Consider the following 21,849-nt stretch of genomic DNA (forward strand, 5'->3'; position numbering starts at 1 on the left):
GTATCAATTTACGTATCAACTAGCAAGCAAAAAGATCCCAAAATGCAAAAGTAAAAACGATAACTTAGAGAACAGATAGCGTTAGGATTTTGACCTTAGGAAACAACATCGAAAACTCCAGTGTACCTTTCTTTTGTCTTTTAGATCTCTTGCTTTCTTTTCTTTTTGTCAGCTTAACTCTTTTGCCCTTTCATTAGATCTCTTATCCTTTTTATACCCTTTTCTTTTACATGTGAATTGTTTTATAAAACAAATATAACGTTTTATTTTTAGATTGTAAATAATGACGACTACTTCATCATTTATAAGCCATGGATATTTACGATCTTCAATATTTACATTATTTTCTACTATATAATATTTTAATCCGTTACTTAATGTCAATTTGACACTTCGACTGAAAATCTCTTAATTGATAATATACATTTTTTGTTAATTTTTACATTCATTTGCAGTAAATTAATTCTTAGCTTTCAATTAAAATCTATTTCCGTTTTGTTCAAGTATGATTTACCTCAGCGGCATTTCTGAATTTAATCAAATTATGGAAAGACTCTAACAAAAACTTACCATATATGATCAATTTTTTGTAAAAAAATAAAAATAATAATGATTTTAAAGGTGCAGATTTATTTTCAAAATTTCATATCCACTATATAAATTTTATTGTTGCATATCGATGACCACAACTAGCCTAAATCGTAATCGAATAATACATAGCTCAAATTATTGTTAAGTTCTTTCTTTTTGTCTTTATAGGATAGTATAGAAGAGAAGCATGAGGCGTGAACAGAAATTATAAGATTAATAGAAAATGTTTAATAATTAGAACCGACCACATAAAATATTAATACTTGTCTCCCAACATATGAATATTATTATTAAAACTTGTACCAACGATAACTTTTGAATAGTTTAATTTCTCAGTCAATACTCGCCAAACATATTGTAGCTTTTTCTATCTCCATGATCTCCATTCACATTTTCACTCTATAAATACGCATCTCACTCGTTGTCTCTCTTTATACTTCAACCAACTGCTCTCTATCTCTGTGTTTCCCTCTCTCTATACTGCCGTCCATTAATGGCGGCCAAAGTCTTCACTCAGAACCCTATCTATTCTCAATCTCTAGTTAGAGACAAAACTCCTCAACAGAAACACAATCTTGACCATTTCTCTATATCCCAGCACACCTCTAAAAGACTCGTTGTCTCTTCTTCTACAATGTCCCCTCCGATTTCATCTTCTCCACTCTCTCTTCCTTCTTCTTCTTCTTCTCAGGCCATTCCTCCTTCTCGAGCACCTGCAGTGACTCTACCGTTGTCTCGGGTTTGGAGAGAGATACAAGGGAGCAATAACTGGGAAAATCTCATTGAACCTCTAAGCCCTATTCTCCAACAAGAGATCACTCGCTACGGGAACTTACTCTCCGCTTCTTACAAAGGGTTTGATCTAAACCCTAACTCCAAACGTTACTTGAGTTGCAAGTATGGAAAAAAGAACTTGCTTAAAGAATCCGGAATCCATGACCCTGATGGCTACCAAGTCACCAAGTATATCTACGCCACACCAGACATCAACCTCAACCCTATCAAGAACGAGCCTAACCGTGCACGTTGGATCGGTTATGTAGCGGTTTCTTCTGATGAATCGGTGAAACGTTTGGGAAGGAGGGATATTTTGGTGACGTTTCGTGGCACTGTCACCAACCATGAGTGGTTAGCTAACCTAAAGAGCTCTTTGACTCCGGCTAGGCTTGATCCTCATAACCCTCGTCCTGATGTCAAGGTCGAATCCGGGTTCTTAGGTTTATACACATCCGGTGAGAGCGAGAGCAAATTCGGGCTAGAAAGCTGCCGTGAGCAGCTTCTCTCCGAGATCTCGAGGCTTATGAACAAGCACAAAGGCGAGGAAATAAGCATAACACTTGCGGGACATAGTATGGGGAGTTCTCTAGCTCAGCTTCTAGCTTACGACATAGCGGAACTCGGTATGAACCAGAGAAGGGACGAAAAACCTGTTCCGGTGACCGTGTTTTCGTTTGCTGGTCCTAGAGTTGGTAACTTGGGGTTCAAAAAACGGTGTGAGGAGCTAGGAGTTAAAGTCTTGAGGATCACGAATGTAAACGATCCGATCACCAAACTTCCAGGTTTCTTATTTAATGAGAATTTCAGATCTTTAGGTGGTGTTTACGAGCTTCCTTGGAGCTGTTCTTGCTACACTCACGTGGGAGTCGAACTCACCCTCGATTTCTTCGATGTTCAAAACATTTCTTGTGTCCATGACCTCGAGACTTACATCACTCTAGTAAACCGTCCGAGATGCTCGAAATTGGCGGTTAATGAAGACAATTTTGGCGGCGAGTTTTTGAACAGAACAAGTGAACTGATGTTCAGTAAGGGACGACGTCAAGCGTTGCATTTTACAAACGCAGCGACCAATGCGGCATATCTACTTTGTTCTATATCCAACCATATGTTGTATTATAATATATTTTAGGTCTAGATTGATCCAAGCTAAAATTTTGGATTCTTTTTTAAGATAGGACAAAATAATTATTGCCCTATCTTTTACGTAGCATAAGAAATGTACATATATAGATGTATATGCAAAACCTAATACAAAAAAGTATATTTTCCACATCCAAGATAAATTATTGCGTCTCATCTATCACAATGTGAACAAAAATAATTATTTTCTTCTCTTAGTTACTATGAGTTCACAATATAATACTTTTCTTTAGGTTAAAGCTCTCAACTGTTGATGAAGTACAAGAACTCAAAATTGTGAATGAAAAAAAGGGACATCATCCAATATCAGGCGTGTACATATTAGCATTGTTGTGTATCTTTTTATATTATAGTCCATTAGTCCTAATCGATAGATGTATTTTTTTTTGTTTTATTAGTTATAAAAACAGACATCTATTATTAATTTGTTATGGTTAATTGGTTATTGTATATTATTATAGTAGAAGTGACGTGAGGTACCAACGTATTAGATTATAAATATAAATAATGGCCAAAGACAAAGCCATTTGTCAAAACTTCAACGTCATTATAACCTGTAAGATTAAAAATGAACAATAAGAAATCATATTTAGCAAAAAAAAAAAAAAAAAACAATAAGAATCATTTGTCAAATCTTCAACATCGTTACAGTGTATAATTTATATTTTGATTTTTTGTTCTAAATGATCAAAGTTCATATATAAAGTTATTTATATGCTCAAATTTAATCATCGAATATATATACAATTTGTCTATGTTATTTGTCAAAGACAACGTCAGCAATAGTTCCATATACTCTCTTTTTCTTTCGGAGTCTTTATATTACTCACGGAGATATTAAATTATATTTATTTTTTCACTGAGATATTTTTTTTTTTTTGGTTTAATGTTAATAAACTCACTGAGATATTAATTAATACATGCAATCTTTATCTATATTTCCCATTTTTATTTGTAAATGTGTCCCTTCTCGTGTTATGCGAGGGTCTTTTTTTAACTTTTTAATTTCTCATTTGGAAGCTTTCATCTATAAATATATGCACTAGCTTATTCTATATATAACATAAAACCGAAAAAAGGTTTTGTTCACGATGTGGATTCTCTGTTCACGAGAGGTTTTGTTGAAAAAGAAAGAAAGAAAATAATTCAACTTGAATTTGGAAGTTTGGTTACAGATCACATCATTCGACAATAAAAATAAAGACATATATAACAATTAGAACAGTAACTAATTTGAATTTCAGCTTCGATTTCTTACGAATCACATGGGGTCAATAAGGGTGGGGCTAGAAAAACACGTACGTTTGGAGACCAATGTGTGTATCATTCCTGCATGCGCATCAGATGTGTTTCACTCTTCAGAAAAACGTTTATTTTATTTTGCATGTCACAGTCGTAGCTAATTATCCGTACGCATCTTAATTACGACTCCATTTTACACACCAATTTATGGATATATAATTCAGACAAGATGAGTTCTCGTTTAATTTTACTTCTTTCCATTTGTGGAAGTTCATATACTATTGTGAAAATTTGAAAATAACTGGTGAAAGAGGAAACGTCCATATTTGTGGGCTCTATTTATAATAATAACAACAATATTAATTGTTTAGGTAAAAATTAACAGAACTATTTTGAATTACAATCGGAAAAAGGTTTGCGTCAAAAAAGTATTGATGAACCATGCATTTGATATAAGCATTTATGTTTGTTCAATTTACTATTAAGCAATTAAGTCGAATTTTATCGAATCATTTTAATTTTTACCTTTAACATTTCTGTGATCTTGAAATCTTTAAATTAACAATGTGAGTTATATACACTAGAGAAAAATAATTGCATTCCACTGAAAACCTCAACATCTTGGGAAATTTAAACTTAATCAAAGACATCGCAAATGTTGCTTATCTTTTTATCAAGCCCAGCCCACATATTCGCGGCCCCAAAGCCCAAAGGTTAAGCTGACTCGTTACAAAATAAATAAGTATTAATAAAGGTTTTTGATTGGCTTATTTCGGTTTAAATTTAATACCATATCTTTCGGAAGATCACGTGAGACACATGTGACATCCAACGAATAGCCAATCGCTGAAAAGTGAAGACTTTTTGTTACCCCATAAACAAAAGCATCATCTCTCTCTCATCTTTTATTTTTCTTTTAGAAACCAAACTTTTCAGATTTCTCTCTCTCCATTTGGCGATAGAAGAAGTCATGTACCAATCATCATCCTCCACGTCATCATCATCGCAGAGATCATCGCTTCCCGGCGGCGGAGGACTGATCCGTTACGGCTCAGCTCCGGGATCGTTTCTAAACTCTGTGGTTGACGAAGTCATCGGAGGAGGCTCATCAAACGCTCGTGACTTCACCGGCTATCAACCGTCGTCGGATAACTTCATCGGTAACTTTTTCACCGGAGCTGCTGACTCATCCTCGCTGAGATCCGATTCGACGACTTGTGGAGTCAACAACTCATCCGACGGACAGAAACAGCTAGGCAATAACAATAATAATAATAGTAATAAAGATATCTTCCTCGACAGATCCTACGGTGGATTCAACGAGATCTCGCAACAACACAAGAGCAACGACATCGGAGGAGGAAACAGCTCAGGATCTTACTCTCTCGCTAGACAACGTAGCTCTCCCGCCGATTTCTTCACCTACCTCGCCTCAGATAAAAACAGTTAGTCCTTTTTTTACTCAAGAATAGTAACTGTGATGAGATATATATATTTAGACAGACAAGTTTACTCATTTTCAGACCATTTTTCCTTAGAATTTGCCAAAAATCGTAATGTAGAATATGAGCTATATAGTTTTCAGTCATTCAATCATTCATTGCTCAACTAAAGATCCGTTTTTTGGTGAAATGAAAATCTAACCACGAGGGTATTTTCGGTATTTCTCACTGTGAAGTATCTAGTTTCTTACAAGTTAATTAACGACTATGTATATAAAATAAGTTGACATTGTGAGCTTTGATATTTAGGGTCGTTGCTAAATTAGCTTGGTTGGTACTTGTGCAAGACGTGATCCTCGTATTTTCGGAATGACGAAAATACCATTTGATCCCTAACCACGTGCTTGAAAATACAGCAAAAATGTGGCTCGGTTACCCTTAATTTGGGATATTATTTAAATCTTCGAGGATTCCTATATCTCAAGTTGCATTTATTTATTTAGAGGATGGATTTTTTCGTTGATGACCAATAGTTTCTCTGCTGAGATGGCGAAATATCATTGGTTGTGATGAAGATTATTCAAATAGAAAGCGATGTAGATCTAGTTGGTGGATCTGATCTGTCCACTTTTATATTATTTTTTCCTTGGTCCTGATGATTCGTGCTTTGCTTCGTTGTTATCTAATCATAATATCTTCCACCAAGCCTGGATGTGACTTCCCACACCTAACCGGTCACCGGCCTGAACCGGAATTCAACTATCCATATTATCCAAAAATCCCTCTTTATTTACTTACATTATATGGTTTCTAATATTTTGGATGTGAATGTGAATTATTTTTAAAAATAATTTTCACGTAATGTCATTATAATATAGTTTACTTTGTAAATCAGATTTCTCGTTGAACCAACCAACCAGTGATTATAGTCCGCAAGGAGGGTCTAATGGGGGACGAGGACATTCCAGATTGAAGTCTCAGCTAAGCTTCACGAATCACGACTCTCTGGCTCGGATCAACGAGGTCAATGAGACCCCAGTCCACGACGGTTCAGGCCATTCGTTTTCTGCGGCTAGCTTTGGTGCAGCCACTACTGATTCTTGGGATGACGGTTCCGGTTCGATAGGGTTTACCGTGACTAGGCCCAGTAAACGATCCAAGGACATGGACTCTGGTCTCTTTTCGCAGGTACAATTTATTTGTTTCCATGTGGGATTCCTTTTTTTTTTTCTTCATGTGTTATTACTATAAACATGCTACTTTAGTCAAATTATATGAAATTTCAAAATTTCTAGAAAAGGACAAAAAAATGTAAAATATTTGTTTTAGGATAGACATAAAAAAAAAAATTAACTAGTAAAGGTAAATGCAGCAAAACTCTTTAGTGGCCATACATTTTTGTTGGTGGCCAATTCTTACCGAATATTTTTATCACTGGTTTTGCAGTATAGTCTTCCTTCAGACACTTCAATGAACTACATGGATAACTTCATGCAGCTTCCAGAAGATTCTGTACCCTGCAAAATCCGGGCCAAACGCGGCTGCGCCACCCATCCTAGAAGCATCGCTGAGCGGGTCAGTTATAAACACTTTTTAATTTATTTAGCGATGGATAATTAATTCACTAAATTTAGCAACAAATTTGATCGTCCCTAATCATGTAGACCCTATTCTTTTTGCCATCCTCCTATCTTAACCTATACAATATGTTTATATTATAGGAGAGGAGAACGAGAATAAGTGGGAAGCTAAAGAAGCTACAAGATCTTGTCCCCAACATGGATAAGGTTACTTTATATCAAATATATATAGTATATATGGTAACATCATTTTGAAAAAGTGTTCATTACCTCACACACTTGTTGCTGATTTTCTTAGCAAACAAGCTATTCAGACATGCTGGATTTAGCTGTACAACACATCAAAGGCCTTCAGCATCAACTTCAGGTTCCCTTATCTTACTTTTTCTGTTTAGGTCAGCTGAATCCATTTCCAGAGTTCTCTCTAGTTCATGATCCATATTGATACATAAACACATTTTCATATACAAACGCAGAATTTGAAAAAAGATCAAGAGAATTGCACGTGTGGGTGCAGTGAGAAACCAAGCTAGCTCAAACCCAAAGGTAGGGTCATCCTAATTTTATTTGCATTGTTCCGATTTTATCATATGAGAGAATTAGAGAAGATGTAAATAAAATAGATTATATTAAATGTCTAATCCTCTTATAATTAAGCTCCTCATTCGTTATCATTATAAGATAGAACAGTGACAATTGTCCATTATGTTTTTGTTTCAAGTTTATGTTTTGAGTGTCGCCTATTTTGTAAGGATTATGCTATGAATTCTGAAACTAATTCGAGTTATGATCATAAGCAAAGCAAGCTAGCATCCATTATATATATGACTTTCTAATTTGATCTCTCTTTTCTTTATACTTCTTCATAAATAGTTCCTGAATTGAATATTGAAATTAAAGGTACGCTAATTTTTCTTATTTTTAAAATTGAAGAAATGGACCAAATACCAAAGTTACTTGAACCAATGAAAACATTAATAAGCAGAATTCACGTACCAAAGACCAAAGTGAATCTCGTTGATCATATAATGAATTATGATATATTTAGTAGTAGTTAGAAACATGCAAATAGATATAGGTTGATATGAAAATTGGCATAAAATGTATGAACCGGAATACTATTAGTAGCATTAACTTTCCTATTATTAACAAAACTAGCGTGTATGCACGTTACAGAGAAAGATTTATTCTTTATTAGAGATGAAATTTCTTTAGTTATACATACACTTTGGTTTTGTAAGTTAAAAAAATATAACTCCCTCCTACGTTACCAAGAAGTCCACCAACGTGGTGGATTTTAAAATAACTAACCAAAAACACAAATCAGGGAAAAGTCGTAAATTAAAACTGATAATTTGGAGGAAAATATAGAAAAAGAAAAAGGTAACGACATTAAAGAAGGTGCACTTAATGCGCAGTATGTCCTCTTGTGCCAGCTTGTTGCACCGTCTTCCGTCTCCTCCTCTTTCCCTCTCTCTCTCTCTCCAAACCAGTCCTACTTCTCTCTCTAGAAACCTAGGGAAGAAGAAGAAGACGGTGAAGCGAGCGATGTCTTCGGACGACGAAGGAAGAGAGGAGTATCTCTTCAAGATTGTTGTTATCGGCGACTCTGCCGTCGGTAAATCTAATCTTCTATCTCGTTACGCACGTAACGAGTTCAGCGCTAACTCCAAGGCGACGATCGGAGTCGAGTTTCAGACGCAGAGCATGGAGATTGAAGGTAAAGAGGTCAAGGCTCAGATTTGGGACACTGCTGGTCAGGAGCGTTTCCGTGCCGTCACTTCCGCTTATTACCGTGGCGCTGTCGGTGCCCTCGTCGTTTACGACATTACCCGCCGCACCACTTTCGAAAGCGTTGGACGTTGGCTCGATGAGCTTAAGAGTAAGTCTCGATGTGAATTATGCGATTGACTATCGATTTAGGGGATCCTCATGATCTAATTAGGTCGTACGGATTGACTTAGAATTGGGAAATTTTGAATCTAGTTTTGGTAGATTATAGAATTTGTGACCTAGCTAGAACATAACAGAGGATTATTCAAGAACCGCTTAGGAAAGTATCTCATAATGAACATCTTTAGATTGGTCTGAGATCTAAAATTGATTCATTTGCTCTTTTCTTGGTTGTTTCAGTCCATTCGGATACGACGGTGGCGAGAATGCTGGTGGGGAACAAGTGTGATCTAGAAAACATAAGAGCAGTGAGCGTGGAGGAAGGAAAGGCTCTAGCCGAAGAGGAAGGACTCTTCTTTGTGGAAACATCGGCTCTTGATTCGACTAATGTTAAAACAGCTTTCGAGATGGTGATACTTGATATCTACAATAACGTGAGCCGTAAGCAACTCAACTCAGATACTTATAAAGACGAACTCACCGTGAATCGGGTAAGTCTTGTTAAGGATGATAACTCTGCCTCCAAACAAAGCTCTGGTTTCTCTTGTTGTTCTTCCACTTGATGATATACCACACCAAAATAATCCTTTTTTATTTCTCACAACTGTAACTTTATTATATAAATTTTTGTTTTTTTCTTTGACTCATGGAAGAAAAGAAATTCATGAACTGTAATTTATTTGGTCACATTAATTTTCCTTTTATAATTTTGGCAAACATTCAAAAGATCTATTCATTCTACTTGGGTTATTTCCTATTTTAAAGAAACTAAATTTGATTGGTTGGTTTTGTGATTTTTGTCATTATTTGGGAAAAGCGAGGGAAAATAAATCCAAATAGGGGAAGAAAAAAAGAGATGGCTTTTCACCGAGTTTTCTCTGCTTTTGTAACAACGAACATGAACCAAGAATAATCTTTTCTTTCCCTTTTTTTGTTTGTCCCACAATTCTTCAAATTTTCTTCTCTCTATCTAATTCTCACGGTGGCGATGTCTTTACCTCCGTTTACTTGCCGCCTTCTCGCGGCGGCGGCGGCTCTCTATCTGATAGGTCTGCTGTGCGTCGGAGCTGACACGAAAGATGTTACCGCTCCCAAAATTCCTGGTTGCTCCAATGAATTTCAAATGGTAACAGGTTTCCCCAATTCGAGTTCCTAATCATTAATTTTATGGAATTTCACTTTTTAATTTCGTGCGAAGATTTGGTTAAACCGGAATCGTTTTTGCCTTTGTCTAACGGACCCTACGTATATATCTCATTGATTGATTTGAATCTTCATTGGAATTGCATTCAACCACAAATGCAGCTTTTGTTAAATTTCAATAGGTTTAGGTTAAATCCGTTATTGAAATCGATTGATGATGAGGATGGGGTAGTTTGTTCATTGATTTTGATAAAAATTGATTGATATGATATAAAGCATTGTTCCTTTTCCCCACAATATCTATGTGATCAATATTGAGGTTTCTCTGTTTCTGTTTATTACCAGTTGTCTATAAATAGATTCATGTACAACAAAACTTCTCTACATTATCAGATCGCTCATGCAACTACTGATTATTGAACATTGTCCAGGTCAAAGTTGAGAATTGGGTCAACGGAGAAAACGGTGAGACTTTTACCGCCATGACTGCACAGTTTGGCACCATGCTCCCGTCTGATAAAGACAAAGCTGTTAAACTTCCGGTTGCTCTTACCACTCCTTTGGACAGTTGCTCCAATTTAACTTCAAAGGTCTTCCTTTTTCTTTTCCATCTTATATCGTACAGTCCTAGCTAGGACTCAAATACCACTGTTGTGAAGATGAGTTTTTTTGTTGTTGTGATGTTTTCCTTTTGCAGCTATCTTGGTCTATAGCGTTATCTGTACGTGGCGAGTGTGCTTTCACAGTTAAGGCTCAAGTTGCACAGGCAGGAGGAGCTGCAGCTTTGGTGTTAATTAACGACAAAGAAGGTTGAGATTTTGTGTTTAATACCTCAACTGTTTTTCCATGTTGATACATCTTGTTTTGCGGTTCTTTGTTTCGATGAGCCTCTGACAACTGTTTCTCTATCTTTGCTTTTTTTAAGAGCTTGATGAGATGGTTTGTGGTGAGAAAGATACCTCCTTAAATGTTTCTATACCTATTTTGATGATTACAACGTCATCTGGAGATGCCCTGAAGAAATCCATTATGCAAAATAAGAAAGGTAAGGTCTAAGCCTTTTATATCTGTGACGCATATATGATCCAGAGAGCCCAATTTTCTATTATGGTCTATCTGTTTCTTTTGTTACCGTTCTTTTGATGTCTATATTGTTTCCTCTGAGTTTTTTTTTTTTGATGCAGTGGAGCTTTTATTGTATGCTCCAAAGAGCCCAATTGTGGATTATGCAGTGGTCTTCCTCTGGCTAATGTCTGTTGGAACAGTTTTTGTTGCTTCTGTTTGGTCACATGTTACCAGTCCGAAGAAGAATGATGAGCAGTACGATGAATTATCACCCAAGGTTTATTATACTCTGCTTTTGGGGCTTCTACTGAAACCTTGTTTTTGGAACTGAGTTCTACTGAAAATAAACTTCACTTTAACATCTGAGCATACAAGAAATCAACCAAATATAATTTTCTTACAACTGACAAGAAGATAAAATAATCTAATTAGCTCGTTCTGTCTCTAATATATCTGCCTCTTCTATTGATACACTTGTCTAAGTTATACACTAATTCTTGTTCTTTTTATATTTTCTGAAAATTTTGGCAGAAATCTTCGAATGTTGACGCTACCAAAGGTGGTGCTGAAGAGGAAACTCTTGATATTAGTGCTATGGGTGCTGTTATCTTTGTCATATCAGCGTCCACATTCCTCGTTTTGCTCTTCTTCTTCATGTCATCGTGGTTTATCTTGATCCTGACCATATTTTTCGTCATTGGTGGTATGCAGGTAATGTTAGCTAATCTTGAGCATATCCTTAGTTTCATGGTTCAATAGCTAGAACTATGATCAATGTTTGGTAACAGGTTGATAGTAAACTTTCTTTAGCATTGTTTCCTTCCCTTGTAAAAATACATAACATGATGAACTCTTTATGTGAAATGAAACAGAGGCCTGCTAAGCTAAGCATTATTATGTCAATATCACAATTATTAATTTATTTTCTATCTCAGGGAATGCATAATATTAACGTTACACTCATAACAAGGTACTCTCAGAAACCCAATTAAGTTTTTGAACCGTGAAAGAGCTCTATTCCAGCTAGTTAAAAGCATCATGTGATGTTTTCTCTTTATTCATGTTTATATTTCTGCAGGAGATGCAGTAAATGTGGCCAGAAGAATTTAAAACTACCTCTGCTTGGGAATACCTCGATTCTCTCACTCGTGGTTCTGTTATTCTGCTTTGTGGTTGCTATCCTCTGGTTTATGAATCGCAAAACTTCGCACGCATGGGCCGGGCAAGATATTTTTGTAAGTCCATTTTAGCCTGGTAATTTTACAGTTGTCTAAAGCCAAATTATCCCTATGCATTTTGGTTCTTCTTTGATTTTTTTCCGTATGTCTAAACACAACTTCTGGCTTGACGCACTCAACATTTACTTTCACTTCTTGCTCAAATCCAACTCAAGGTTCTGTTTTGTTTTCGACATTTATCGGTTGACTTCTGTAGGACTTAGCTTAGGATGCTTTTGGTTCAAAATTGTCCTTAGTTGGCTTTCTAAGGTTGACGTGTCATGTGACAGGGTATTTGCATGATGATTAATGTCTTGCAAGTAGCTCGGCTACCTAATATCAGGGTAAATTTTCTGTATGTATTTTCCTACTAAAATTCTTTTGTGATCCCTTTGTATGTGTTCTAATGGGTGTCTCACACTTAGGTTGCTACCATTCTTCTCTGTTGTGCATTTTTCTATGACATCTTTTGGGTATTCATATCACCACTAATCTTCAAGCAAAGTGTAATGATTGCGGTGAGTTTTCGTTATTTTCCTTCATTTAACAAATTGTGTGTCTTACACCTTAATATTTAATTCTGTTTCTGCAAGGAGAAGAATATTTAGTGTTGTTTCTTCAAAAATCCATCAAATCATATGATTCTTATAAACTTAAGCCTCATCAAACCAGAGCATGTTTACCATTAGTGTGTTTTACTTTTACTCCGGAGCATGATTTGTGTCGGATAATTGCTCAAAACCCCAAAGATTGAGTTTGAGTTCACTTGTTGTATAAAATGTTTGCACATAGCGAGAACGAAGAAGGTCGATGATAGGTTAACTAACCTCAATCACGTTCTAGTTGATTACTATATTCTTCTGTTTGTGTAAATTTATGGCATAGGTTGCACGTGGGAGCAAAGACACTGGAGAATCTATTCCCATGCTTTTGAGAATTCCACGGCTTTCTGATCCATGGGGTGGTTACAACATGATCGGTTTTGGAGACATTCTTTTCCCGGGCCTTCTCATATGCTTTATTTTCAGGTAACCCTCTTATGCATGATGCATTGGCTCAATAACGATTATGGTTCACGACACCAATTGTGAACACATCATCTGTTACAAACGCTGTCCGTATTCAATATGCCCCATCTCAATATGTTTTTTGACCGCTTTTTAACTCTTTTACGTCTCAGATTTGACAAGGAAAATAACAAGGGGGTCTCGAATGGATATTTTCCGTGGTTGATGTTTGGCTACGGACTTGGCCTCTTCTTAACATACTTGGGATTGTATGTTATGAATGGACACGGTCAACCTGCATTGCTATATCTTGTCCCTTGCACGCTCGGTATCTTGTTCATCTCATGAAAAACTCTGAATTTTGATGATTAGTCCCCTATATATGCATTCCATTGAAACCCAACCAAATGCAAGATTTCTTACATATTGAGCGGCTTGCAGGAATCACGGTCATTCTAGGGTTGGTGAGGAAAGAACTCAGAGACTTGTGGAACTACGGGACTCAACAGCCTTCAGCTGCAGACGTAAATCCATCTCCAGAAGCATAAATTGCTTCAACATACATAACTCAAAACTCTGGAGACTGAAGAACAAGAAGAAGAAACATCAAAAAAGAAACAATTTTTCTTTTGCACATAAAAAATTATAAGAAATATACACTTTTGTGCATACACATGTAGTCTCGAGCCCACCAAAACGTATATAATGTAATGTATATGTATACATACACACAATCAACAACTTCTGATTCTGAAATGAACAAGTTTTTGTATACTGTACAAATACGAATTTGAATTTTTTTTTCCCCTCAAAAAAATATAAAACCAGCTTTAATAAGGATTTGAAAAGTTTCCAAGTTCATATATAGATAAACCGAAAGAATTTGGATCAAACTATAATTTTTAGGAACTGGAACTGACACTTATCATTAAGACAACAAGAGACAGATTCGATTAAAAGAGAATCTTCAGGCAAAACGGCGTCGTGTCTTGTTTACACATAAACAGAGGTTATTAAAAAGTTTGGGAAGAGCAGATCTGGAAGAAGAAAGAAGAAGAAGAACTCTCTACTGGTTAATTTTAGCCGGCGGGTAAACGGATATTTTTGGAGGAAGAGCAGCTCTTCTCTCAAAACCATCCCTCTTTCTCTAAAACCCTAATTCTCGACATCCTTCAAAACCTAACAATTTCAATTTCAATTAACCCAACAACTTTCTTACTCTCTTCCTTTGAATGATTTCAATGTCGTGTGTCCCAAAAGAAGAAGAAGGAGAAGATACCCAAATCAAAACCGAACTCCACGACCACGCTGCTGATAATCCTGTTCGTTACGCCTCTCTTGAGAGCGTTTACTCCGTTTCCTCTTCCTCGTCTTCATTGTGTTGCAAGACCGCCGCTGGTTCCCACAAGAAGGTCAATGCCCTCAAGCTCCCAATGAGCGATAGTTTTGAGTTGCAGCCTCATCGGCGACCGGAGATTGTTCACGTCTATTGTCGCCGTAAGAGGAGGAGGCGGCGGCGGAGGGAGTCTTTCCTTGAGTTAGCAATACTTCAGAATGAGGGAGTGGAGAGAGATGATCGGATTGTGAAAATTGAAAGTGCGGAGCTTGATGATGAGAAGGAGGAGGAGAATAAGAAGAAGAAGCAGAAGAAAAGGAGGATTGGTAATGGCGAGCTCATGAAACTGGGCGTGGATTCGACTACTTTAAGCGTCTCTGCTACCCCGCCTTTACGGGGATGTCGAATTAAAGCTGTGTGTAGCGGAAATAAACAAGATGGATCTTCCCGGAGTAAGAGGAATACTGTCAAGAATCAGGAGAAGGTAGTTACAGCTTCTGCTACAGCTAAGAAATGGGTCAGGTTAGGATTCACCAACCATTAATTCTGCTCTGTGATCTTAGATATAAGTTATTTGGTTGAAATGTATATGCCCTGTTGTGTTGCACTTGTTAGTTATGGCGTTCACAATATAGACGTTTTGGTGATAACTGGCACGCTATTTGTTAGTTTTCTCTTGTATGATGGACGAGTTTTGGCATGGCAGGTTGAGTTATGATGGAGTCGATCCTAAACATTTCATTGGGCTGCAATGCAAGGTAGGCTTTGAGCTATAGAGTTGTTTTCTTTAGCTATTTCATTCTCTGTTTATGAGATGGGCTTGTTAACTGTTGATTGTTGTCTAATTGTTAGGTTTTTTGGCCATTGGATGCTGTTTGGTATCCTGGTTCTATCGTCGGATATAATGTAGAGACAAAGCATCACATTGTAAGTTATTTCTGTCTAGTGTATCTGTCACATGTCTTTAATTTTGGTTTTTTGGTGACTGTTAGTAAAATTTACTACAGGTTAAATATGGAGATGGAGATGGAGAGGAATTAGCTCTTCGTCGTGAAAAGATCAAGTTTTTAATTTCTCGTGACGACATGGAGTTGCTAAACATGAAGTTTGGTACTAATGATGTGGTCGTTGATGGTCAAGATTATGATGAACTGGTTATATTGGCTGCTTCTTTTGAGGAGTGCCAAGATTTTGAGCCTAGAGACATCATATGGGCCAAACTAACTGGTGAATGCTTTAAACCGAACCGATTTCTGTATTCTTGTACACGTATTTTCTTAGCTTTTGTTGAAAATATTTAGGCATATAACCTACCTTTATGGTGTAAGAAACATGATGCTGTTAGGAAGTATATTAGTCACCTTCTTTCTCTTTAATACCTAATTACTGGAATCTGCTGTAGAATTTCGTGGTGCTTAGTAAGCATCTATTGCCTAGCCGAATAATTTTCTGAAGAAAACTAATTATGCATCTTGAAAACCATACTGCTGTGTGTTAAACTTTTTCGGACAGGTCATGCTATGTGGCCAGCAATTATCGTGGATGAGTCTGTTATTGTAAAGCGGAAAGGTCTAAACAACAAGATCTCTGGAGGAAGATCAGTCCTCGTACAGTTTTTTGGCACCCATGATTTTGCTAGGTGAGCAGATCTTCTTAAAGTCTGTAGAGATCTAGTTATACTACCGAACTGTTGAAATTAATGTTACAAATCATAATTTCGAAGTGGAATTGACTATATTTCCTTTGGTCATATAGAATACAAGTCAAACAAGCGGTCTCATTTCTAAAAGGGCTTCTCTCACGGTCCCCCCTGAAGTGCAAGCAACCTCGGTTTGAAGAGGCCATGGAGGAGGCAAAAATGCAAGTTTCTCTTGCTTTTCACTGACATTCTACTTTTTTTTTATTTCCTAATATAGTGAAGTTGTTAACAAACAGACCATTTCCTTATCTTAATCTGAACAAAAACATAATTCCTGTGTTAAATTGCTGTAACTTACCTCATCCAGGTACCTAAAAGAATATAAGCTTCCAGGAAGGATGGATCAACTTCAGAAAGTTGCTGATACTGATTGTTCGGAAAGGATTAATAGTGGAGAAGAGGACAGCTCAAACTCGGGTGATGATTACACAAAAGATGGAGAAGTCTGGTTGCGGCCAACAGAACTTGGAGATTGCTTGCATAGAATAGGCGATCTGCAAATAATTAATCTTGGTAATGTTTGAAACTAATTAGTATGTTGGATCATCCTTAGTTGGAATGGACTCTGCTCATTATGGATAGGCGTATATCACTTGTCTTTGTCTGCCAGGAAGGATCGTGACAGACTCAGAATTTTTCAAGGATAGTAAGCATACTTGGCCTGAAGGGTATACAGCTACAAGAAAATTCATATCACTAAAAGGTAAATTATTTACCAGTTTTTGTGCTTTCTATATTAATCAGGCAGTTTTGTCTCATATATGCGCGATTTCTTGCTTTGACTTTAAGCAGATCCTAATGCATCTGCCATGTACAAGATGGAAGTGCTTAGAGATGCCGAGTCAAAGACTCGCCCTGTTTTCAGAGTGACGACCAATAGCGGTGAGCAGGTTAGGTTTCTAGGTGGAAAGCTTGTGTGGATAGAAAGTTTGTTATAGCCATGTGTAAAATTGATACTTGATTTTTGGACAGTTCAAAGGGGACACTCCATCTGCCTGCTGGAATAAAATATATAATAGGATAAAAAAGATTCAGATTGCTTCTGATAATCCTGATGTTTTGGGTGAAGGACTTCATGAATCTGGTACAGATATGTTTGGCTTCTCCAACCCAGAAGTCGATAAACTTATTCAGGTTTGTCTTCTTGAATCTGAAATTATATGTGGTGGTTTTAGTTTTGTCTCCTTTTACTCCTTCATTCACTGAACTCTCAGGAGTTTTTGGTTAGGTTCTCCGTTGTACTAATTTCGGGACCCTGAAAACTTTGCAGTGCTCTACCCTTCTGCTTTGAAGTTAAAACGCATAATTAGGCATCTTTTATGTTTGGCGTGGAAGTTTAATATAATCAAGCTCTAGGCATTAAATCTTTCTCCTTATCTCTTTGTCGGAGAAATTCTAACTCTTATAGAAACTAAGAATGTGTCCTGGTCTGCATTTTATATATGTTGTGCCTATTATAAGTCTTGACCTGCCATGCAGGGGCTATTACAATCCAGACCACCTTCCAAGGTTTCTCAGCGCAAATATAGTTCGGGAAAGTATCAAGATCATCCTACTGGTTACCGACCTGTACGGGTGGAGTGGAAAGATCTTGATAAGTGCAATGTCTGCCACATGGATGAGGTTAACAGTGCTTCTTTCTTGATAGAACGTTTTGTATGCAAATCTAATCTTGTATCTTTAATATGTTAATTCTGATTTAGATTTTCGTGTCTGCAGGAATATGAGAACAATTTGTTCCTGCAATGTGATAAATGTAGAATGATGGTATTACTTTCTCTGAGTTGTTCATACTATGATATATCCTTTAAGATCTATACTCTATAGTGGCTGGCATCCTTTCTTTTCCTAGGTGATGTTCAGTTCAAATATTTTTTTGATCCTGGACTAGGTCCATACTAGATGCTATGGCCAGCTGGAACCCCATAATGGCATTCTGTGGTTATGCAACTTATGTCGTCCTGTCGCTCTTGATATTCCTCCTCGATGTTGTCTTTGTCCTGTAGTAGGTGATTAACCCAACCCTTTCGGTATGGACTACGGAGTCTCTATATTCTTTATTAATAGCCAACAAAATATCTTCCAGGGGGCGCTATGAAGCCGACAACTGATGGGCGCTGGGCTCATCTGGCTTGTGCCATATGGATCCCAGGTATAATCTTCACCATTTGATTTGTTACTCTGCATGTTTCTGCTTTCTACTAAGGATTTTGGACGCTTTACCTTTATTATCCAAGTTGTATGAGCAATGATTGTGATATTATCCAGAAACATGCTTATTGGATGTCAAGAAGATGGAACCGATCGATGGGGTTAAGAAAGTCAGTAAGGTTTGAGCTCTATTCTTTTTCAGTTTCCCTTACATCAATTGTCTTAAATGGAGTTAGTTACCTTTTCAACTAGAGAAGCGGAGCATAGTCTAATTTTCAGTAGCCATGTGATGCTTGAATAGTTGTCTTTTTTTCTTCACACTTCAAAACAGGATCGTTGGAAACTATTGTGCAGCATCTGTGGTGTATCTTATGGAGCTTGTATCCAAGTAAGAATTATTTTGATGGCAAGAAAAAGCTGAATCATTGTGTACCATTTACACATGACAATATTTGAAATCTTACATAAATATTAGTCACTGATAAGTATTTAACTAGAACAATGATGCCGATTTTCAGTGTTCAAATAATACTTGTCGAGTGGCATATCATCCGCTATGTGCACGAGCTGCTGGTCTCTGTGTTGAGGTACTTTCATATCCTACAGGGGATCATAAGGTTCTGCGTTTATTATATACGTTTACTGAAAACACAGATTTAACAAAAGAGCTGGTTCTAACTATGATAGCATTCTTGTAATGTCATTGTAGCTTGCAGATGAGGATAGGCTTTTTCTTCTATCAATGGATGACGATGAAGCAGATCAGTGCATCCGCCTGCTTTCATTTTGCAAGAGGCATCGACAAACGTCAAATTACCACCTAGAAACAGAGTACATGATCAAACCTGCTCACAATATTGCCGAGTATCTCCCACCTCCTAATCCATCTGGCTGTGCTCGCACTGGTATGCAGTTGCATTGATCAATACTTGCTACAAATAAAAGTGTAGATTTACTGCACTTATGTGGGATGGAATTGTTTTGCTCAAAATTCTCTTACCTCACATGTGGCAATGTGTGTCTTTTGTTCAGCTTTAATGATGTTACGTTCTTTTATATTTTATTCTCAGAGATCTAATCTCATGTATTCTCACATTGTGTTTGCTTGTATTCATGTTCACATCTAAAATTCATAAAAGATGGCACTGTATAGGTCAGTTTATAGCTTTATCTTGCAGGATTATTAACGTATTTTCCCTCGGTTTCTGGTAGAGCCATATAATTATCTTGGAAGAAGAGGACGAAAGGAACCTGAAGCTCTTGCTGGTGCTTCTTCAAAGCGATTATTTGTTGAGAATCAACCGTATATTGTTGGCGGATACTCTCGACATGAATTTTCAACCTACGAACGCATTTATGGATCAAAGATGTCCCAAATAACTACTCCGAGCAATATTCTATCTATGGCCGAGAAATATACATTCATGAAGGAAACCTACAGGAAGAGATTAGCATTCGGTAAGCGTTTATTCAGAAATCGTAAAATATGCTACAACTTGTCAAAGTTGCTGCTATGATGCCTCGGTTTTTCATGCCTTTGGGGGGTTTTTGAGGATCAAAAATTTCTGTAAGAAGATAAAATTGGTGGGACTTTTTTTTCTACTTGAATTCTTGGGATGTATGGTGCATTACTGTGATGGGTCTCTGGATATAGTGATCATTTTTACTTATTTAGGATTAGACGGGAAACGTTTCCCATAAAACCTAACATCTCTATCATAACTAATAACTAATTTTATCTGAACCTTTTTTGTTTTCCTTTAAATGATTTACTTTCTTCTACAGGGAAATCGGGAATTCATGGTTTTGGGATCTTTGCAAAGCTTCCGCACAGAGCCGGAGATATGGTAAGGCATTCTTATATTTTACTGTCCATTCTTGCTTAGTATAACGTCATGACTGACAATGTTGTGAATTGGGTGGGTGCAGGTGATTGAGTACACTGGTGAACTTGTTAGGCCACCAATAGCTGACAAGAGAGAGCATCTTATATACAACTCAATGGTGGTACGTATCTGACTTTGTACATTTTATACTTCTTAGAAAATTCTGAACAATATTGGACCTAATTATCAGCACATTGATCTGTGGCTTTTCTCATCTAGACCGATATATCACTTTACTTTGATGTATTTTATTGAATGATTTCTCTGGCTCGAGCCCTGAACATTCTCTTAGCATTCCCTTTACCACTCTGTGTTGTTAGTATACACATCTTCCTAACTTTCACTCTCTTATTTTTAGAATCTGATATTTTTGGTTATGAGTACTGAGTAGTTAGTTATCAATTTACCACTCCTTTATGATATAGGGTGCCGGGACCTATATGTTTAGAATTGATAATGAGCGGGTCATAGACGCAACAAGGACAGGAAGCATTGCTCACCTTATCAATCATTCATGTGAGGTATGGTCAAGCAGTTTTGACGATTTGTTATTTAATTTACTTAGTATCTGCAATATCATCACATTACTTATGGATATGCTTCTGTACAGCCAAATTGCTATTCAAGAGTCATCAGTGTTAATGGTGATGAGCATATTATCATATTTGCAAAGAGAGATGTCGCAAAATGGGAGGAGCTGACCTATGATTATAGGTTTATCTTCGTGCCCTTTAGTTCTCGGGTGACTTTGAAATTCCATTATTACCTGATTCTTTATCTATAAATTTGCAGGTTCTTTTCAATTGATGAGCGCCTTGCATGTTACTGTGGTTTCCCAAGATGCCGGGGTGTTGTTAATGACACAGAAGCCGAAGAACGACAGGCAAATATTCATGCTTCTCGCTGTGAGTTAAAAGAGTGGACAGAGTCCTGAGAGGTAAGCTATATTTGTTAATATGTTAATTTGGGAAGAGTTTGTTCTTTGCAGCTACTGAAAGCTAGTTTCCAGGTTAGTAGATGTCTTATCTCCATTGAAGAAGATGACTTCTTTAACCTGTCTTGATATCTTCGCTAACGGCGTTATTTCATGGTGAGGAATGCATTGCAAATAGGATTCATTAGTCACAAAATAAAACTTTTATCTCAATGCAAGTTGTCTAATTTACTTGCAAAATCCTGCTGTTTACCATTGAATGGAAGCTCCTAACCATCTGTTTCGACTTGCATGTGCTTACTTGATCTTCACATCTGCCATTTCTACAGTCTGCACGAGATATTTGTGAGGACATCACACATTTGCGAATTCTCATGGTTCTGGCTAACTTTCCCCTCTACAGATGCAGATTAATCTCCCTGAACACATACTGTTACTCTCAATACCCTGACTTGAGATCGTTCATTCTATTCCAAGGTTTTGTAACAATCCATTTCTTGTACAGATACTAATTATTTCTTACTCAGTAAAGCTTTTTGTAACAAGAGGCACATTACAATCTTTGGGTAAATGAAAAAAGCAGAATTCTCTTATTTCTCCAGACTCAAATGAGCCTTAATCTACTGTTTCACTTATTGATCAGGTTCTTTATACACGATGGTTCCACTAATATCCATATCATCATGCTACCAAACATTTGATATCAGAATGTGATTAGAGATTTAACAGAGGATGATGTTGTT

General features: G+C 36.9%; 5 protein-coding genes across 12 annotated transcripts; all 5 read left to right on the forward strand.

Moving 5' to 3' along the window:
- Positions 1 to 1,084: 1,084 nt before the first annotated feature.
- DGL (alpha/beta-Hydrolases superfamily protein) lies at positions 1,085 to 2,500 on the forward strand (the record flags this gene model as incomplete). Its single annotated transcript, NM_100460.1, has 1 exon — positions 1,085 to 2,500. The coding sequence occupies one exon, from the start codon at positions 1,085 to 1,087 to the stop codon at positions 2,498 to 2,500; it is 1,416 nt and encodes a 471-aa protein (NP_563748.1).
- A 1,824-nt stretch (positions 2,501 to 4,324) lies between these two features.
- On the forward strand, positions 4,325 to 7,615 carry AT1G05805 (basic helix-loop-helix (bHLH) DNA-binding superfamily protein). Its single transcript, NM_100461.6, has 6 exons — positions 4,325 to 5,198; positions 6,091 to 6,383; positions 6,642 to 6,770; positions 6,917 to 6,982; positions 7,074 to 7,142; positions 7,252 to 7,615. Exons 1-6 carry the CDS (start codon positions 4,724 to 4,726, stop codon positions 7,306 to 7,308), a joined length of 1,089 nt encoding a protein of 362 aa, NP_563749.1. The 5' UTR covers positions 4,325 to 4,723; the 3' UTR covers positions 7,309 to 7,615.
- A 524-nt stretch (positions 7,616 to 8,139) lies between these two features.
- On the forward strand, positions 8,140 to 9,407 carry RABA5E (Rab GTPase-like A5A protein; the record flags this gene model as incomplete). 2 transcript variants are annotated; one of them, NM_100462.5, is made up of 2 exons in its annotated part: positions 8,140 to 8,657; positions 8,909 to 9,407. In NM_100462.5, 2 exons carry the CDS (start codon positions 8,186 to 8,188, stop codon positions 9,229 to 9,231), a joined length of 795 nt encoding a protein of 264 aa, NP_563750.3. The 2 variants fall into 2 exon arrangements, with proteins under 2 accessions (NP_563750.3, NP_001318930.1); NM_001331584.1 differs by having other exon boundaries at positions 8,324 to 8,657; positions 8,909 to 9,231.
- Positions 9,359 to 13,917, forward strand: SPPL5 (SIGNAL PEPTIDE PEPTIDASE-LIKE 5). Of its 4 annotated transcripts, NM_100463.3 has the most exons (13): positions 9,359 to 9,794; positions 10,243 to 10,401; positions 10,509 to 10,620; positions 10,737 to 10,856; positions 10,996 to 11,153; positions 11,408 to 11,587; positions 11,812 to 11,846; positions 11,955 to 12,111; positions 12,384 to 12,437; positions 12,519 to 12,611; positions 12,979 to 13,121; positions 13,274 to 13,428; positions 13,542 to 13,917. In NM_100463.3, the coding sequence occupies exons 1-13, from the start codon at positions 9,657 to 9,659 to the stop codon at positions 13,646 to 13,648; spliced, it is 1,611 nt and encodes a 536-aa protein (NP_172073.2). In that variant the 5' UTR covers positions 9,359 to 9,656; the 3' UTR covers positions 13,649 to 13,917. The 4 variants fall into 4 exon arrangements, with proteins under 4 accessions (NP_172073.2, NP_001323185.1, NP_001117235.1 ...); NM_001331585.1 differs by having other exon boundaries at positions 9,422 to 9,794; positions 12,519 to 13,121; positions 13,542 to 13,906; NM_001123763.1 differs by having other exon boundaries at positions 9,563 to 9,794; positions 13,274 to 13,871.
- Positions 13,918 to 14,010: 93 nt separating this feature from the next.
- ATX2 (trithorax-like protein 2) lies at positions 14,011 to 21,790 on the forward strand. 4 transcript variants are annotated; one of them, NM_100464.7, is made up of 26 exons: positions 14,041 to 14,958; positions 15,143 to 15,194; positions 15,289 to 15,363; positions 15,444 to 15,663; positions 15,949 to 16,075; positions 16,192 to 16,296; positions 16,443 to 16,648; positions 16,746 to 16,838; positions 16,928 to 17,025; positions 17,108 to 17,269; positions 17,615 to 17,758; positions 17,855 to 17,902; positions 18,027 to 18,144; positions 18,222 to 18,287; positions 18,404 to 18,465; positions 18,618 to 18,674; positions 18,805 to 18,873; positions 18,996 to 19,191; positions 19,499 to 19,744; positions 20,072 to 20,133; positions 20,216 to 20,293; positions 20,598 to 20,693; positions 20,783 to 20,886; positions 20,965 to 21,109; positions 21,182 to 21,262; positions 21,436 to 21,790. In NM_100464.7, the coding sequence occupies exons 1-24, from the start codon at positions 14,333 to 14,335 to the stop codon at positions 21,104 to 21,106; spliced, it is 3,252 nt and encodes a 1,083-aa protein (NP_172074.6). In that variant the 5' UTR covers positions 14,041 to 14,332; the 3' UTR covers positions 21,107 to 21,109; positions 21,182 to 21,262; positions 21,436 to 21,790. The 4 variants fall into 4 exon arrangements, with proteins under 4 accessions (NP_001321564.1, NP_001321563.1, NP_172074.6 ...); NM_001083995.4 differs by having other exon boundaries at positions 14,125 to 14,958; positions 21,190 to 21,262; positions 21,436 to 21,698; NM_001331588.1 differs by having other exon boundaries at positions 14,011 to 14,958; positions 21,182 to 21,698.
- The last annotated feature ends 59 nt before the right edge of the window (positions 21,791 to 21,849 follow it).

Source organism: Arabidopsis thaliana, assembly GCF_000001735.4.
Source record: "Arabidopsis thaliana chromosome 1 sequence".
Lineage (NCBI taxonomy): Eukaryota > Viridiplantae > Streptophyta > Magnoliopsida > Brassicales > Brassicaceae > Arabidopsis > Arabidopsis thaliana.